This window comes from Balaenoptera musculus, chromosome 4, assembly GCF_009873245.2.
Source record: "Balaenoptera musculus isolate JJ_BM4_2016_0621 chromosome 4, mBalMus1.pri.v3, whole genome shotgun sequence".
Taxonomy (NCBI): Eukaryota; Metazoa; Chordata; class Mammalia; order Artiodactyla; family Balaenopteridae; genus Balaenoptera; species Balaenoptera musculus.
In genome coordinates this window covers 23,386,696-23,406,061 of record NC_045788.1, presented here as the reverse complement: position 1 = coordinate 23,406,061, position 19,366 = coordinate 23,386,696, and the positions used below count along the sequence as shown (strand labels likewise).

General features: G+C 35.6%; 1 protein-coding gene across 1 annotated transcript in view; it reads right to left on the bottom strand.

The window, feature by feature from the left end:
* PLS1 (plastin 1) overlaps positions 1–19,366 on the bottom strand; it is a 108,376-nt gene that overhangs the window by 11,095 nt on the left and 77,915 nt on the right. The window contains exons 7-12 of the mRNA XM_036849459.1: positions 15,911–16,076; positions 15,687–15,829; positions 14,698–14,793; positions 11,829–12,024; positions 7,074–7,152; positions 3,525–3,639 (exon numbers count right to left, since the gene is read on the bottom strand). Of these exons, the coding sequence (XP_036705354.1) occupies positions 3,525–3,639; positions 7,074–7,152; positions 11,829–12,024; positions 14,698–14,793; positions 15,687–15,829; positions 15,911–16,076 (795 nt within the window). The remainder of the gene's footprint in view (positions 1–3,524; positions 3,640–7,073; positions 7,153–11,828; positions 12,025–14,697; positions 14,794–15,686; positions 15,830–15,910; positions 16,077–19,366) is intronic.

The following is a 19,366-nucleotide window of genomic DNA, read 5'->3' as shown; positions in this document are numbered from 1 at the left end:
CTATAAATACATACATATTCTAGGGATCTGGAGGACGAAGTCCTTTTTGAATGTGTGTGTGTGTGTGCACGTGTGTGTGTGCGTGCATGTGTGTGCATGTGTGTTTTAAACAAATTAGATTCATATGTATATATACAATTTTGTATCCTCATTTCCATGTCATTATTACTAAAACACTAAAAACTCTATTTTTTAATAGTACATTTTACTTCATTTAGGGTGTATCCCAGTTTATTACCCCTTTGTTGAACAACTAAGTTGTTTTTTTTTGTTCTATAAACATTGCTATGATGAGCATTTTGGCACACAACTTCTTGTCTGACTTTCTGATTATTTCATCAGGATAGATAATAAGTGAAATTATTAAGTCAAAGGACTTTTTGAAGATTATTGATATGTATTACTAAACTGTTCTAGAAAGGTTACACGAATGAACACTCCCTCTAACATTGAATGCAGTGTAATCCACTTGTTTCTTATTTTAAATTGCATTTCTTTATTGTGGGTGAAAAGTTTTTCATGTGTATATTATCCATCATTATTTCTTTTTCTGTGATTTTTTCACTCATATTGTTCACTCTCCCATTTTGCTATTACAATTTTAGTAATAGTAGTCGAGTTTTAGTAATTGACTCATGAACTATTTATATGTTAAGGATATTAACCATTTGTTGTTTTGTTGCAAATGTTTCCAAGTTTGTTTTTATTTGCTTTTTAATTTTGTTTATGGTGTTTATTTTTGCATACAGAAGTTTTAAATTTATATGTATCTACTGTATCAATTTTTTCCTTTGTAATTTATCACTCTAAGAGTAGATTATCACTCACTTCTATTTTCTTAAAGTTTTATTAAACATTTACCCCTTTACTTTCATGCCATTGGAATTTATTTTGGTGGATGACACATGGTGAAAATTGCTCTTTTCCCTAACAAAATAGTTAACCAGTTGTTCTGGCATCATGTTTTGGACGATCCTTTCTTTCCCTACTAAATTTAGTAAGCACCTTGTCATATATTAAGTTCTTATATTCTAGGATAGGTTTCTAGGCTACTCTATTTCATTCCATTCTTATATACCTATTAAACTATTTCAATTACTTTAGCTTTATAAGTTTTTTATATTTTCTAACAGCTCCTCCCTCAATATTCTTGGAAAATGTTCTTGATGATTTAGGCCTACTTCTTCTTCCAATGGAACTTTAGAATCACTTTGTAAATTCCATCCCCCAACACACACAAACACACACACACACACACACATGCCCACATATACATAAAAGGAGACTTCTTCTAATTCTAACTGGAATTATTTTCCATCTGTAAGTTAATTTGCAAGAATTTTATAATATTTAGTCTTTCTATCCAGGAATATGGTTATATTTCCATTTATTCCACTAGAGATAGTTATTAAGTCATACGACTGCAGGTTGATTTCATAGTAGCCATATTGATAAGTTATAACAATTTGAGTCCATTAATTTGTATTATATATTTAAATTATACACATCATTTATTTTATTTTATTATTATTATTTTTTTGGCTGTGCCACACGGCTTGCAGGATCTCAGTACCCCAACCAGGGATTGAATCCAGGCCACGGCAGTGAAAACCCAGAATCCTAACCACTGTGCCACCAGGGAACTCCCATATACACATCATTTTAAATGAAAAGATAAAGTTAAATGAAAGATTCCATATATGTGCGTTAGCATACAGTATTTGTTTTTCTCCTTCTGACTAACTTCACTCTGTATGACAGACTCTAGGTCCATCCACCTCATTACAAATAACTCAATTTTGTTCCTTTTTATGGCTGAGTAATATTCCATTGTATATATGTGTCACATCTGCCCCATCTTCTTTATCCATTCATCTGTCGATGGACATTTAGGTTGCTTCCATGTCCTGGCTATTGTAAATAGTGCTGCAATGAACACTGGGGTACATGTGTCTTTTTGAATTATGGTTTTCTCAGGGTATATGCCCAGTAGTGGGATTGCTGGGTCATATGGTAATTCTATTTTTAGTTTTTTACAGAACCTCCATATTGTTCTCCATAGTGGCTGTATCAATTTACATTCCCACCAACAGTGAAAGAGGGTTCCCTTTTCTCCATATCCTCTCCAGTCAGTACTGATGAACCTAGTGGCAGGGCAGGAAAAAGGCGCAGACGTAGAAAAAGGACTTGAGGACACAGTGGGGGAAGGGGAAGCTGGGACGAAGTGAGTGAGTGGCATGGACATATATATACTACTAAATGTAAAATAGATAGCTAGAGGGAAGCAGCCACATAGCACAGGGAGATCAGCTCGGTGCTTTGTGATGACCTAGAGGGGTGGGATAGGGAGGGTGGGAGGGAGACGCAAGAGGGAGGGGATATGGGGATATATGTATACATATAGCTGATACACTTTGTTGTACAGCAGAAACTAACACAACATTGTATAGCAATTATACTCCAATAAAGATATTTAAAAATAAATAAATTAATCATCTACTTCTTAAAAAAAAAAGTTAAATGAATGTATAAAAATTTTAAAGTCCTACATACTTTTACTTTATAAAGCAAATGAACCTGATATAGAAGGTAGAAAGGAAAAGTTGAATATTAAACCAGCAATTCAACAGAACAAGCAGGTACACCAAGGACACCACAGATCCCCTATTTGAGGAAGGAGAATATTGGAGACAAGCACTTCCTTTACCACTCATCTGCCACCTATTCTCCCACCAACTGTAATCAAGTCACTGTCCTGCTCAAAAACGTTTAACAGCTTCCCAGTGCTTGCAGTTTAAAACCCAAACTCTTTAATCTGACATTCAAGGCTCTCAACATCTGGCTTCATTTCAAATTTTTGGCATTCACACTCACTTCTTACCTATCAGAAACCTCTGCTATAGCCAAACTATTCTTCCTAATCGTCAGCCCCCTCTCCAGTCTCCTTCTGCCAAAATTCTCTCCATTTCTCAGAGTATAACTCAAGACTACCTCCTGCATGAAGCCTTTGATAAGTGCAGCCTGTGGCTTTTTCTTCCTTAAAACTGATAATATTCACTTTTGCATACACTGTACTGTATTGTAGTTATTTGCACACATATCTCATTTCTTTAGGGTTTCTTAAGGGCCAACTGCATGCCTTTTACTATTTTATATCCTGGCATTGCACTGTACAGGTCATAGTTAGTCAATAAATATTTGTTGAAAAATATTAACAAATAACCAGTGAAGATCTGCAAGTTCTGGTGATTATAAAATAGGAATTCATTTATGATACATCTCAAAGAACATTAAGTATCACAACTTGCTAAAGATAAAAACAGTTGCATACAGTATCTGACTCGGGGGGACTGCCTTCATTTTTCCAAACATTAAAGCTCACTTGTAAAAAGGCTATTAAGCTTAACACATTTTGGGTTGAATCTGTGGGGACAGACCACACTTTACTAAGCTTTATGAAACTCTAAATCCTCTGTTTTCTATCTGAACAATAATAAAATATCCATAGTCATTATTTCATTCACCTTCTTCATGTTCCCTCCAAGAGCAGGATACGGAGGTTTGTTGACATGGCTCCAATCGACTGGCACGCGGATCATTTCGTAGAGCTGAAAGATGACTAAAGCATCTGCAAGGTCACTAAGACAGGAGGAAAAGAAAATGAAGGAGAAGGAAATGTTGGTACTACCTGATTCTATTAAGCGCACTGGAGATGGGCTTATATCTATAAAAATACAACAGGGTCATTTAATGCTCAAAGAATGGCAGGCAGAACAGATCATTTGACCCAAAAATTCTAATCTAGGAATCTGTCCAAATTTTTTTTTCATAAATGTTTACAAAGATATATGTACAAGGATATTCACTCCCAGAGTATTTATTAATTTGCAAACAATCTAAAGGCCTGGCAGTAGGGGCTGTTGAATAAATTATCCATACCGTGGATTCCTGGGCCACCATAAGACACAATAAGGTAGATCTCTATGTACTAACATGAAAAGCTTTACACAACATATTACGTTTAAAAAAGCAAGAGGCAGAACACTGCATACAGTTTATTACCTATTAAAAATATTTTCAAAATTAGTAGTATTTAAATACCTCTGTGTGATATGGACTGTTAATAGCAATTACCTCTGGTCAGGAAAAAAAGGAATATGGGAGGAGTAAAAAGGGATTATCATATTTTATTTTGTTCTACTTAATGTACATACTTCCTGAAGCTTGTGCAGTGAGAATGAGTTCATCTATTACTTATGTATTATGGTTTTTAAAACTTTTAAAAAATAATTATATAAAAATCACAATAGCTACTCAGTAGCAAGCTGTTCATGTTAAATAGTGAGCATTAAGAGGAAGGAATTTGGGGCTTCCCTGGTGGCGCAGTGGTTGAGAATCTGCCTGCCAATGCAGGGGACACGGGTTCGAGCCCTGGTCTGGGAAGATCCCACATGCCGCGGAGCGACTAGGCCCGTGAGCCACAATTGCTGAGCCTGTGCGTCTGGAGCCTGTGCTCCACAACAAGAGAGGCCATGATAGTGAGAGGCCCGCGCACCACGATGAAGAGTGGCCCCCACTTGCCGCAACTAGAGAAAGCCCTCGCACAGAAACGAAGACCCAACACAGCCATAAATAAATAAATAAATAAATAAATAAATAAATAAATAAAAAGAGGAAGGAATTTATGAGCAAGTAGGAGTTACTGAAGTAATAATACTACTACTTTGTATTCAGAAAAACACATTCTTCCGAGGTGCGCAGAGTATGTCTATTGAGTCTGTTTTCAATTTTGTATGCTAAGGACATAATGCAACAGTGATTGATTTTTTTAATTGCTAGCTCTGTGATGAATTACCTGACTTTTCTCCCTCGACAGCTTGTTCATTGAGTTATGTTTTGCTAAGGTTCATATTAAAGTTACTTTGCATCTCTGAGCACACACCATATGACCGTGAAGGGGGCTGGACCCTGTGCTGAGTGAAGGAGGGAGAAAGTCCTCCTTTGATGAAGGTAATTAAGAGCTAAGTTATCTATCAGCACATGGAGAACTTTGTATGAAAAATAAATCACTGAAGTAGTTGTATAGGTTCTGAAATCTCATCTATTTCATGAATTTTTTCTTTTTTACTCTGAAGGAATTCATTCTTATTTCTATGTGGTATGGTTTATTACTCATGTCTTACAAATAGGGAAACTGATGCCCAGAGAGTTAAAATGATTTCCAGAGAGTTTAAGATGTGCTCCAGAACCAACTTGTCATAGAAAAATTCTAGGACTAGTAGTTCTTAAAATATATTTAATAACCTGTTGAGAGGAGAGAATTTTCAGTTAAAATCAATCTAAATTTTTATTTTGCTTTGGTCTGGGTTTGGTTTGGTATATGTAGGTGGGGAGCTAAAATCACTTAGAGGTGGGTTTAGAAATATGAGCCAGACACAAATTCATGGACACATAGTTCTGGTACCAACTAGACCTCTGGTTATTGTTTTTCTATATCCCGATGGTTCTTTTTAAGGTTATGTTATTTTTGAGAATTTTCTGAATTCCCTTTCCCGCTCCAAAAGTTACATACATACATACACCCAGAAGCCCTGTGCTAGCAGTTCAGGATCTAAATAACTAAAAATAATCTTTAGCTAAAAAAATTTGGTCAGTTCTTCTCCACTGTCAACCACAGAGAACTCTAGTGTTCCTGACACTTATGAAGTTACCATGAAGTTTCAACAAAGCCTAATCCCCTAGTTTTAAATTTATTTCTTAATTTAAAAAGAAAATACATGCTCATTGTAAAAAAAACAAAACAAAAAAACCCCATATTTAAGTTACTAAGTTTGAAAATAAAAGTCTCCTCACTACCCTACCCTCTCTAGGTTACATACAGTTTGGTATTCATCCCTCCAGATTTTTCAAAAATTCATATACACACATGTATATACTCAATTTTAAAATAATAATGATATCACGGTAGCCCTATTATTAGTTTCTCTCAATTATATATCATAGACATTCTTTCAAATGAGTCCATAAAGATCTAACCCCTCTTTACCTTCAGCATTTGAGTCCTTTACTGCCCTGCTACTATTACAGAAGCTCCAGTCTAAATATGTATATCTCTTATCATCTAGCTAGGATTTACACACTCCTATTAAAGACATTATTAAATTAAGTCTGTCACATCAACGCTAGTTACCAGAATCAGGCAATACCGGTTTTAAAGACTATTTTGAATATACACCAAGAAATAACTGCACCATAAATCTCAGCCAGTGAACGTGGTCTTTTGTGGAATTAATCTTCAGTTCATATTTTAAATAATAATGAGTTTCCTTGGTGTGTAAATTATTAATAGGTTTAGTTAATTAGACCTTTTTCCTAAAAAATATACAATTAGCTGAAGTTGAGTTCTTTTGCATTTTTAAGGCATGCTGGTAGATCTTATTATAAAGAGAGAAGGAAGGTTTCCTCTCATCTACACCTAGAAAGACACATTGTTAGCACTACCAGAGAGCACAGAAAATGATTCAATAAAATATTTTCTTAGTCCTACCAATGTTAATAACATGTCATCATTTTTAAACAAGAAAGAGCAAAATAAACAAGTACTCAGGGAAACCAAGTTATTTCTACAAATTAGAAAAAATATGCTGAACAAATTACGGGACAGTTGAAGTTTTGGGCAAAAATAAATAGAAAGAATGTGAATTATAATGAAAAATACTGATAAAATGGTAAGAGCAATTTATAAAATATTACTGTTCTTCTAATCCGTTAAAGTTGAAATAATTTATTATTTTCCTGATTAGTAATTATAAAAAAGCAAGATGAACTGATTATCTTTACTAAATTGGTTATTTATGTCATCACAAATTATAACTATTATCATAATCTTCTCTTTTCAAATAATACTTTTCTTTTAAAATCTAGTGTATTGCCAATCCCCAGCATTCTGCTACTCTAAATGTTGGCTAAAATTCTTGAGATTTTTAGAAAATGTTCTCATGTAAACATACCTACAATTTGAAGCTAGAAAAGTTGGACCCTGGCCATAAAGCTGAATCACCTAAAATATTTACCTGTACAAATGATTAATGTATGGGTTGACTCCCAAGGAATTCATCCAGTTCCGAAATGTCCTCTCTTCCTTGCTTTCTCCTAGAGTAGACACAAGTTCACACTGATGATTCAGGACAAAAGAAATCAAGAACTATATTTTAAACCATTGTGGCAGGTACAAACTGGCCATATATACTTTGCCATGGTTCCTACGATACTACAATCTTTTTAGGGGGAAAAAATCTCCTACTGTCAAAGTCCTTGTTTTCCCTGTCTAGAAAGCCTCCACTTGCTTTCTAAATGTCTCCATCTAGAATCCCTTACTTGATGTCTGTGAATTACTGAGCCATGGGTTTCTCTGTTAAGAAAAGTAACAGATAAACTTATGTGGTCCTATCTGTAGTTAATGATTACATGCAAAAGGGATTGGCTAAAAATTAATAAAGCAGCCTTTTAAGGTAGCATTAGCACATTAAACAAAAATAGAAAAGCTATACCTTCCCCAATGCAGTATCTCTAAATTTGTACAGATTATGGTTTTACACAGGAAAAGTGTCTGAGCACACAAACCTGCATTTTAATCACACCAAACAGCAATGAAGGGGAGAGGTAATATAAAAACTAGCAACGAGGGGCTATAACTATTTTACAGGCTTCCTGAGTTATTTTAGATTGTCCCTACTGAAAATACATAAGGGACACAGTCCCCATTCAGAGTGCGAAGAGAAAGACACATTTCATCATAGTAAGTCACTAGACCTCAAAGATCACCTCAAGAAGAAACTCCTGCAGGCACTATTATTGAACCTGTGATTACCTACGCTCCCTGAGCAGTCCCTTCACAGCAGTGCTTACCCCATCCATAAGGGAAATGTGGGCTCTGGTGTGCCACAAAGTGGGCAGAGAGAGATGGGGGCTCTTTTTGCCACGTCTGCTTTCTGGTCATCCCCTGGATTGCAGACTGTCCTAAGTGACCATCTATAAATATTATTGTTTGTTTTTCAGCCAAGTTAGGAGACAATGGAATGGCCTTGCCTACACCTCATCACCAGACTCTTGAAAATTTGAAACATCTACACTTCTCACCACTTCTAAGCCACGGGCAAGTCCAGGTCACCATCTGGACTTTGGCTCATGTGGGATCCCCAGGGCAATTTGGCACATTTAACCACCTGAGCTCCAGGGGCCCAGTCCTATGCAGTCATCCCTGCAGTCACCTTCAGACTGAGTGCCACACATAGTGTACACCTGCACACCCAGAACAGAAATCCAAACCTTGTGAAATCTAAAAGATTCTGTTTTTTTGTGCCGACTGTTCAGGAAATAATCTGCCCCCTGTATGTTCATGTGGTTTTCAATACCATTACCTAAAGCCTTTCCCAGAATCTGCTTTAATTCTTGCTCTATTCAATTACATAGCCATATAATTTCTTGCTTAAATTTTGTTCCCTCTGGTCTGTAAAAGGTAACTGATCAGTCTGTTGTATCTGCCACTGCCATTTTATTATACATAACTGATATGAGAACCTTTTTAAAAAGAACCAAGTTAAACTAAATACTCCTAGAACCCACGCTTGCCTTGTTTTAGGAGTTATTAAATAGGTTCAAATTAACTATCTGAACTTTCCTGGAAGTGACATAAATATAACCATACTATGATCAACAGCTTGATGCATGTGACTTGGGTTCACCTTTTAGTTGTTTCTCTATTACATTCTATTATTTTGCTATGTATATAAATTTTTTTCTAGTAATTAGAGAATTTTTACATTATTTCCATCTAGGAAAATCCAAATTATGTTTTAAGATTACAAACATCGATAGTGTATAACAATAATTAAATTTTTACTTAAAGTAATATGCAATTTCTGCTGAACCTGATGATAAAAGACATTAACGTTGTATTTTGACTGAGTTCTGAAACTATTACAAACTTCAGTGTTTCCTATTTCTTCCTATTGTTCTAAACTAATTATATCATTATTTTAATTTTTGATACCTGGAAAGTAAAACAGATTTTATAAGTGAGCATTTATTTATCTAATACCATTTCAAATTGTCTCAGTAAATAAATGCTAAAAGCCAGAAGCGCTATGCATTTGCGCAAGAGCCATGGTAAAGCATTACAAACACATATGTATTCCGGACTGCAAATGTTGTCTGGATTTCAGACAACTGAAGCCATCTTCGAGGTAAAATCTTAATTGCTGACATAAAAGAGAGAAAGAACTATAAAACATTCTTTTCACGTTCAGGGCCAAACTGACACTGCAACTGATAAAAGTTTCAGAGAAAATAACAAATATATTAAAAGTAGGCTACTAAGAGGAAAGAAAAGGAACATCTATTGAACACTCACTACATGTGCTAAGTGATGTATTAAGTGTTTTCCTCTTCCCGACCTGAACATTATTGAGCACATACCGTATGCTAAACTCATTCATTCATGAAAGGTCATTTTAACTTGCTCTGGAATTCTTCAAAATAAGTATTATTAGTCCTGTTTTATATATGAGAAAATCAAGGCTCACAAAGGTCACTCAGTTATTAAATGGTGGTGCCGTGATTTGGACAAAGTCTAATTCCATGGTCTCTGTATTTTCTATCACCACAAATGAATTCTGAAATTGTCTCTCTATATGTAGCCCACATATTTGGCTCAATTTAATATAAAGATTTAATATTTAACTGGGCTTTTAATTTTCTTTAATTCCATACAGATAAAATTCTTTGCCAATGAGGACATACTAATATATGAATATGGGATGTGATAAGGTCAAGCTTCAAATTTCATAAGGCTCTACAAAAACAAATGTACAGAGGAAAAAATTCCAATGACAGTCAAAGTCAAATTCATTTTTGGCAGATGTATCAGGACATACATATGTTCTAAATAAAGGTGACTGATAAATATTTCCCACAGTATCTTTTTACATAAATAAAGTAAATACTAATGGAAATATTTAGCAATCCTATTCACACTGAAAAATTCCAAAAGCATGCTGAACACTAGCAAAAGAATTCAAACGTGACAAATAGGAGAGCAAGTTGGAAAAGGTATCTAGCAAGAATTCAGTGACTATAAAAAGCAGATCATTTTTAATATGCCACTCTAAACAATGCCTTCTACTGTAAGACACAGAGGAATTTTGAAATTTCCCAGACCGATAAAAACACAGCAGTCTCCCTTTAAATTTTTTAAAAGTTCTAATCCCTCACCCTAAATTTCTCTGCTGAAAAATCAACATTTTTTAACCTATCTTACCTCTCAGTGACATATCTATGTAGAGAACACAATCTTTATTTTACTGAACTTCTGAAAGAGTGAATTAATCATATTCCTCAAAGAACATATTTGTTAAATCTGAAACTTCTTTCATTAATCAAAAAGCTGTAATCATAAAGTGACCAGGACCTTGGAACTCTGGTTGTGGCAGTCAAAGAGAAAAAGACGATGAAGCTGATTTCTCACTCTGTCTTACTGGGGAAGAAGGGAAGAAGGTGGGTGATGTGAGAGAATGAACAACACTGTAGTATCAAGTTCTCCCCACCAGGAAGAATCCTCACCTGAGGACCAGCTTCTCCAAACCAGGGCAACCATGAAGACTATTTTAGGAGTGGCCCTAACCTCTGACAACTGCCACCACTGCTGCCACTGTTTTTACTCTTAGTGCTGGTACTAATGTGGGTTTTAGTATGCATGTGAGTGAGTGTGAGGATGGCAGAAGAAAAGGAGAGAGGCTGAAACAGATAAGGAGAAAGAACTAGACACTGAGAATGTTTTTGTCATTATGATGATTCATATATTGTAAGCGTCAATGACATTTAGTAAATGTAATGTAGCTAAGTAATACAAAATGATCTATGTTATAGAATCTAAACAGATCCTGCCAAAGATTACTTAAGATAAAAGATAAGTTTGTTTATTCACAGCAGAGGGATAAAGGCTTTACATCAAATCATGAAATCCAGTTGTCAAAATTGATTTCTAATGTGTTAACAATTATACTATTACATCATTATAGAAGGCAAATTATGTAGAGCGTTTACATAATCAAGTCTTGCTCTGCTATTCTAATTAGGTTTCATTTGTGTTTCTTGCTTGTCATCATTCATTCTTTAGGCATATTAAGACAGAAAAAAAAAAAACACAACATGAACAATGCAAAAAATAAATATCAACCCAGACAGAAAGAATAAATGGTACTAATAAAAAGAACATTCAGAATGAATATATTTATAGAGTATAGAAAAGTACTAAATACAGTACCTACATTAGGAGGGGTCAAATCTGCATTTCATGAAGCAAAACAGGAAAGTATTATAAATTATGAGACAGATAACAATAGCCCACACACAAGACAAGTAATGAATATTTCATGTACACTAAACACATTAAAAAGAGAACAATACTGGAGTCAAACTGTAGCTTTAAAGGAGAAAAAAGCTACAAATAACTATTTTTTCCAATAGCTATAATTCATTGTCCATATTGGTGGTGTAATTATGTTATGTGGTCATTTAAGAGAACGTTTTAAATGTATGATAGTTTTCACTAAGCTCTTACGGAGAAGTGACAGACATGTAAAATCTACCTCAGCATTCTCTTTTAACCAAAATGAAAAACGACTTTAAGTTGAACTTTTTAACGGATGCACATGCCTACACACAGTGAACTCCATCTCCCACCACAATCCCCTACCTCTGATGGTGAAGTAGGACAATACCACAAAAAGATACACACAGTGAATCAATTAAAGACAGAAAGAGCATACCTTCCAATAAATTCATATCGATGTCATTATTATCAGGCTTGTGTAGGCTTGGGTATGTGTTAAACAGGTTAGCTACAAAAGCTAAATTAAGTTTAGGATTGCCTGAAACCACATCTGCAGGAGTAACAAACTGTCTGCAGCCCAGTTTATCTGCTTCCCGAAGCATGAATTCAGCACGCTTCAAGTCATTTTCCTCCTAAACAATGAAATAAAACAAAAATGTTCAAGATTAAACTTTTTACTGGCATAATTTTTAATTCATATACATATTTATAAGCAACTACTTTTTTGGAAATATATCAAATAATGGCTCAAAATAGGGTCAGTATGTGCAGGAATTCCAAATTAACTTCCCCATTTCTTTTAAATCAGTAAGAACAAGTCTCTGAGTTTTCTTGCTGGGATCAGAGGAATATTTCACTCTCATTGCTGAAGTACTCAACAAAACTCTCAAACATTATATCAGTAAGCTTCTACTGGCTGAATTATAGGTAACTTGCTCAAGGCCATATACTAGAATGCTTTCTGGCTAAGAGGCTTAGCTATCTCACCCTTTCTACTCTGGTATTTCCAGTAGACTCTTTTCTCAATGAAAAACAAGTTGGGATACATATAAAAAATATTAAAATCAGTAGGAACAGCACTTTTCACAATTGCAAAACCCTGGAAACAAACCAAATGCTTATCAACAGGAGAGCAGATGAAAACTGTGAAACTGTCTTATATTCACACAATGACATATAACAGTATGAGTGACTCATTAATATAATATGTTCAAAATAAGTATAGACATTTAAGTACCTGATAACTTTATATGAAGTTAAAAAGTAGAATAAATTTTGTAGAAAACAAACTTATGGTTACCAGGGGATAAGTAGGGGAGGGATAAATTGGGAGATTGGGATTGACATATACACACTACTATATATAAAATAGATAAGTAATAAGGACCTACTGTGTAGCACAAGGAACTCTACTCAATACTCTGTAATGGCCTATATGGGAAAAGAATCTAAAAAAAGAGTAGATATATGTATATGTATAACTGATTCACTTTGCGGTACACCTGAAACTAACACAACATTGTAAATCAACTATACCCCAATAAAAAATTTTTTTTAATTAAAATAAATTTAATTTTGTAAGAAATACATTTAGTTGAAAGAAAACGATAGCAAAAGAAAGGCAAAAAACGATGAACATAAGATTCAAGATGGTGATTATCACATTAAGGGGAGGCAGAGAGATGGCATAGGGAAGAACTACACAGCTAAATGCAAACTGATGTCAAAGTCTTAGCTTTCTTGTTGGATTGAGTGTTTGTATGAGCTTGTTACAATTTCAATACAAACAACTACCAAACAAAAATAAATAAAAAGAGGGACATGTCTGGACCCATGATGAGAGTATATCATGACCAAGAATTATGACTTATCTAATTCTGTGCACCAGAGTTGTAAATAAAATGTAACTGAAATCAGAGAAAGCAATAGGTTCAATGCTATTAAACAGCAATAAAAAGCTCCTCAGGTAGACATGAACAAATCACAATATGTGGACCTTACTTAGATCTTAATTCAGATAAATTATAAAAAGAAAACCTGACATTTATGAGGCAACAGGAAATGTCAACACTGACTAGTTATTTTGATATTACAGATTATTATTAATTTTTTAGTTATGTAAGGTATTATGGTTATATTTTTAAACAGTCTTTATCTTTTAGAAGTACATATTGATGAAATGATATCATGTCTAGGATTTGCTTCAAAATAATATGGAAGAGGAAGCAAATAGGTAGGTGATAAATGAAGAAACAAGACTAACCATGAGTTGATAGTTGTTGAACTTGGGGGCTGAACACACGGTAGTTCAGTATATTAAGTCCGTTCACTTTTGAATAGGTTTGAAACTTTCTGTAAGTTTTTTTGACTTCCTGATTTTTGTACTCAAGCTAATTTGTAAATTTTGCAATACTGATTTTTTAGATTTTATAATAATGTAAAATATAATTAATTAGTGATGACTCAAGTTGCCTTTAAAACTAAATATTCTGGATATTACACTTTAAGTACTTAATAGATTTTCATACAAACTATAATCTGACCAGATTTTAAGGTTTCGATAGAACCATCCCTGGTATTTACAACTTATGCTAAAAGAATGGGCTTCCTATAAAATGTGTTAGATGGGTCAGGATTTGTATCAGTTCTTCCTACACCATAAATACTAGGAATTGCCATTTTTTATTTTGTGTATTGTCAAATATAAGTTGGAAGAACTGATAATCAATTGCTTAGAAATCTCATAACAGCTTGTTGCTCCCTTTCCTTGTGCACAGCCGCAAAAGCACCCTGGTGATTCCAGTGACGTTGCACCAGGGAAATGTGGGTGTAGGGCTGATTCCACACATACTCAAGGTCAGAATTCTGCAATTCTCCTTCCTCACTCATGACAGCCAGATGGCTTAGCATGGAAATTTGGAGCCTAGGGCATGAAAAATAACTTCTGAAAAGCAAAGAGCCAAGGTTTAATGAAGGGCTGAGGACGCCACCAGGGAATGCTGCCTGAAGCAAACTGTACTCTAAATATGACTGTACTTGCTAGTCAAATTCGTAGAGATGCAAAGTAGCATAGTGGTTACCAGGAGCTTGGGAGAGAGGGGAATGGGGAGTTATTATTTAATGGATACAGACTTCATTATGTGATGAGGAAAAAATTTGAGAGAGGGATACTGGTGATGGTTGCACTTACTGCAAATGTAATTAACACCACTGAGCTGTACACTTAAAATGGTTAAAATGGTAATTTTTATGCTATGCATATTTTATCAAAAATTTTTAAAATTTTAATTAAAAACTATACTCACATTAAATCCTGAAAAGTCAATGGCAATGGCAGGTCCATCATCTCGGTCACCTTTAGGTGCAATCTGATTAAGCAGATGAAAATAGGCTCTTGAATCCTTTAAGGAAAGAAACAAAACAGAATTTTTCAAATGAACAAAATCATCATTGGATTTAGGGGGAAAAGTATTCAAATTGAAGCAACTGTCCTCATCTCAAAGAATGGAATAATAACTTAGTAACCTTTACTTATTACTTACAGGATCCTGAATGCACTATGCTGTTTCATACTTGAGAGCTTCCAGCAACACTGTTTCCTAAACCTGGAATGCCCTTCCTCACCTCTTTCATTTGTTTACACTCCTAAGGATCAGCATCAGTTAAGATTAGGGTCAAGTTTCCTTGACAAGTCTCTTCCAGTGGGGAGGAAAGTGTTTCAAGCTGCTTCAGTTCAGAGACACACCTGAAGACCTCCTTTTGTCTACTGATTCCCTATGCCCTCTGACACTTTGGCTTCCTCTTAGCTGGTTGTTGAGAAAGTAGAAGTATTAAACTGGTCAAGCCCACAAGGGCCTCTAGTCTAGCAAACAGATGCAATTCTCAGTCCAAATTAACAGACATTCTCATTATAATCTAGTCTATCTGTGGCATACAAAAAGGGAAACGATGCTTTAATCTGCTAATGCTAGCATCTCTTTCCTCTCACAACCAGTTGTATTTCCTTTTAAAAGCCAATAAACCAGTTTTTTTTTTAGTAAAAGATTTTGTGATTATAAGTGGGGGATCCACCTCACACAGAGAAATGCAAACATTTTATTTTCTACGCTGTGTGCTTGTGAAGTAAACTTCAATTCAAATTTAAGTCTGTGATTGAAGTTCTTTTCTGTCTTTGTTTAAAAAATCACAGCCATAACACACACACACATACAAATTAAGTCTGAACTCCTTTTGTTTTTGACATGCATTCTACATCCTTTTTGTATGTCACAGATTTGAACATTAAAATATGAACCTTAATGTCCTGGCTGAAGTTGCTGATGGTACGCCATCCTGCATTGGTCAGATGGTAGTTCACCCAACGCAGCAGTAATTCCTCTGGAGAAAGCTTCATCAACTCTTCTAGATCCTCACCTTCGTTTAGCAATGCAATCAGGGCTGAGAGGAAAACAATGAAATATAAATTCTTCCCATAGTAAGTATATACCAATGAAAAGTAAATATTTTTGATGACCTTACCTTCATTCCTGGAAATCTCAATATCAGCAAAAAGACCAACTTTGATGATCTGCCAGAGAAGTCCCAAGACCAAGTGAGGTTTTCCTTCTTTGAGATCCTGTGCGCCAATGTTGACCACTGTACAACCAATGGCTGAGGCAGAATTCAGGGCTAGGTTTAAATTTTCCTGAATCGCCACAAAGAAAAATACACGTGAGAAAGTATTTTCTACACTCTTATCAACAAGTTGTGAAGGTAAATAAGACACAATGGATGGTGAAACTTCCAATTTTTTAACATAAGTAGTACTTATATCACCTCTATATGCCAATGACTTTCAAAGCCGTATCTCCAGGCCACACTTCCTCCCAGCACTACACCTGTATACATATTTGGTTATGTCTACCTGGATGTTTCACAAGTATCTCAAACTCAACATGCCCATAACTGAAGCAATTCTCTGGCCATGCTTCCCTAGTCCTCCTCTAATCCTCTGTCAAAACTGGCTTTTCCTTTATTTCCTGTCTTGGTTGATAGGCCCAACCTTCATTCTTGCTTCTTTCTTCCTAAGTCAGAAACCTGAGCAGAATCCTTGTTCTTCTTGCCTCTAACATCCTGTGACCAATTTCTGTCAATTCCACCTTCTAAATACCTCTGGAAACTGTCAGTGCCTTTCTTCAAGTTTCTTAATTCCTTCCTAACACCCATGCTCAGACTTACTCTCTAAAACCCACCTTCCATAGTACCCTGCTGTTGGTAACCTTATTAAAATATGGACCCGATGGCATTCCCTAGCTTTAAAACCCTACAAATGTTCCCCATCATTCCCACTATCTCCTCTCACTCACTCTGTTCCAGCTCTATAGGGCCTCTGAATTTGCTGTTCCCTCTGCCTGGAACACACTTTCCTCAAATATCCACAATTCCTTTATATTGCTCAAATGCACCTAATGGCTTTCTCAAATTGTCCTACACAAAATAGCAAGCATCACCACAGCTTTTGCTGGCACTCATTATTCTCTATTTCACTCTGTATCATTCTCTGACATGTTATATAGTTATATGTTTATTTTTATATCACCCCCAATTAGAGTATGAGCTCTAATTATGATGAAAGAAAGAACTCCTACAACTCAACAACAATAAAACCTGATTAAAATATGGGCAGACAACATGAACAGACATTTCTCCAAAGAAGATGTCAGATGGACAGTAAGCACGTGAAAAGAAGATCAACATGACTGATCATTAGGGAAACGTCAACCAGACCACAACGAGGTACCACTTCACACCCATCAGGATGTCTATTATTAATAAATAAATAAATAAATAAAATAACAAGTGTTGGAGAGGATGTAGATAAATTGGAACCCTGTGCATTGCTAGTGGGAATGTAAAATGGTGCAGTTTCTGTGGAAAATAGTATGGCTATTCCTCAAAAAATTAAACACAGAAGTACCATCTAGTTTAGCAAATCCACTTCTGGATATTTACTCAAAAAAAAAAAGCAAGCTAGGACTCAAACAGATATTTGTATACCCATGTGTGTAGCAGCATTATTCACAAAAGCCAAAAGGTGGAAACAACCCAAGTGTCCAGCCACAGATAAACAGATAAGTAAAATATGGTATAGGCATACAGTAGAATATTATTCAGCTTTAGAAAGGAAGGGAATCCTGCACAGGCTGCAACATGGATGAATCCTGAAGACATTATGCTAAGTGAAATAAGCTGGTCATAAAAAAGAACTATTGTTTGATTCCATTTATATGAGGTACCCAGAGTAGCCAAATTCATAGAGACAGAAAGTGGAATGGTGATAGCCAGGGGATGGAGGAGTGGACAATGGGGAGCTTTTTTTTTTAAATTAATTAATTAATTTATTTTTGGCTGCACTGGGTCTTCGTTACTGCACGTGGGCTTTCTTTAGTTGAGGCGAGCGGGGGCTACTCTTCTTTGCGGTGCATGGGCTTCTCATTGCGGTGGCCTCTCTTGTTGCGGAGCACGGACTCTAGGCGCACGGGCTTCAGTAGTTGTGGCACACGGGCTCAGTAGTTGTGGCTCATGGGCTTCAGTAGTTGTGGCATGTGGGCTCAGCAGTTGTGGCTCACAGGCTCCAGAGCGCAGGCTCAGTAGTTGTGGCGCATGGGCTTAGTTGCTCCGCGGCATGTGAGATCTTTCCAGACCAGGGCTTGAACCCATGTCCCCTGCACTGGCAGGCGGATTCTTAACCACTGTGCCTCTAGGGAAGCCCCAGGGAGCTATTATTTAATGGGTATAAAGTTTCAGTTTGGGAGGATGAGAAGAGTTTTGGAGAAGAATGGTATTGATGAATCCATGGCAATGTGAATGTATTTAATGCCACAGAACTGTACACTTAAAAATGGTTAAAATGGTCAATTTTATGTTATGTGTATTTTACAACAATGGAAAGAAAAGGAAAAATGGCCCAGAGCCATCTTGAAGGTGCTCTCTATGGCCAAATCTGGGACAAGTTAAGCACCAAAATAATCAAGCACAGTAATGAATTAAGCCACTGGAACAAGTAGGAATTCCTGAGTCCTATCAATGACAGAGAGAGAGAGAGAAGAGAGGTCTCTGGGTTACAGATGAATGCCAAATAATAAAAGACTGGTAAATGTGGAGGAAGTGCTGGAGTTGAGAAAAACCCATAATTTTGCAACCATCATGGTAAAGTTAGGAAAGAATCATCAATCTAGGGAATCTAAAATCTAGGGGAAAATTCTGTTATGGAGCAGGATATCTGCATAGCCTTCAAGTGTTTCCTCATGGACTGCTTATTAGTTGCAAGGGAGAAAAAGAAAAGGAAACAGTAATTATACAGTGGAGAAACTGGGTAACATCTTAACCTGATGATAAAAACTAACATCAACTATAAGAGACATACAGATATCTTGTGCCTCTCAATATACAAATTTATAAACTTGATAACTATACTGTGGTAATGTCAGAGAAAATCCTTGTTCTGAGTAAATATATGCTAAGGAATTCACTGGTAAAGAGTGACGAGGTATGTAACTTATCCTCAAGTGGTCCAGGAAAAAATGTTGTGTACACACGCACACACGAGGGAGAGAGCACAAATATTAAAGTGGAATAAACCACTAACAATAGGTGAACCTAGGTAAAGGATGTATGAGTGTTTTTGTACAGTTTTTAGTTTTGCAACTTTTTCTAAGTTTGAAATTATTTTCAAATAAACCTAAAAAAAGGGTAACTCAAAGTTTTTTTAATCCAAACATGCCATTAATTTTAATCTAAAAGCTTACTTGAGGGCAATATTTATTTAATAATATTAATTAATTTTTGCTTTAGTTGTCATCTATCAATGCTGTACCAGTGATCAGAAACACAAATGTACAGAAAAAGAACCACCAAACAACAAAAAAAACAGTTTGGGACAACACAAGGCAGCAAATTGGAAAAGACACTGAATTAGAAAAATTTACAGTTACC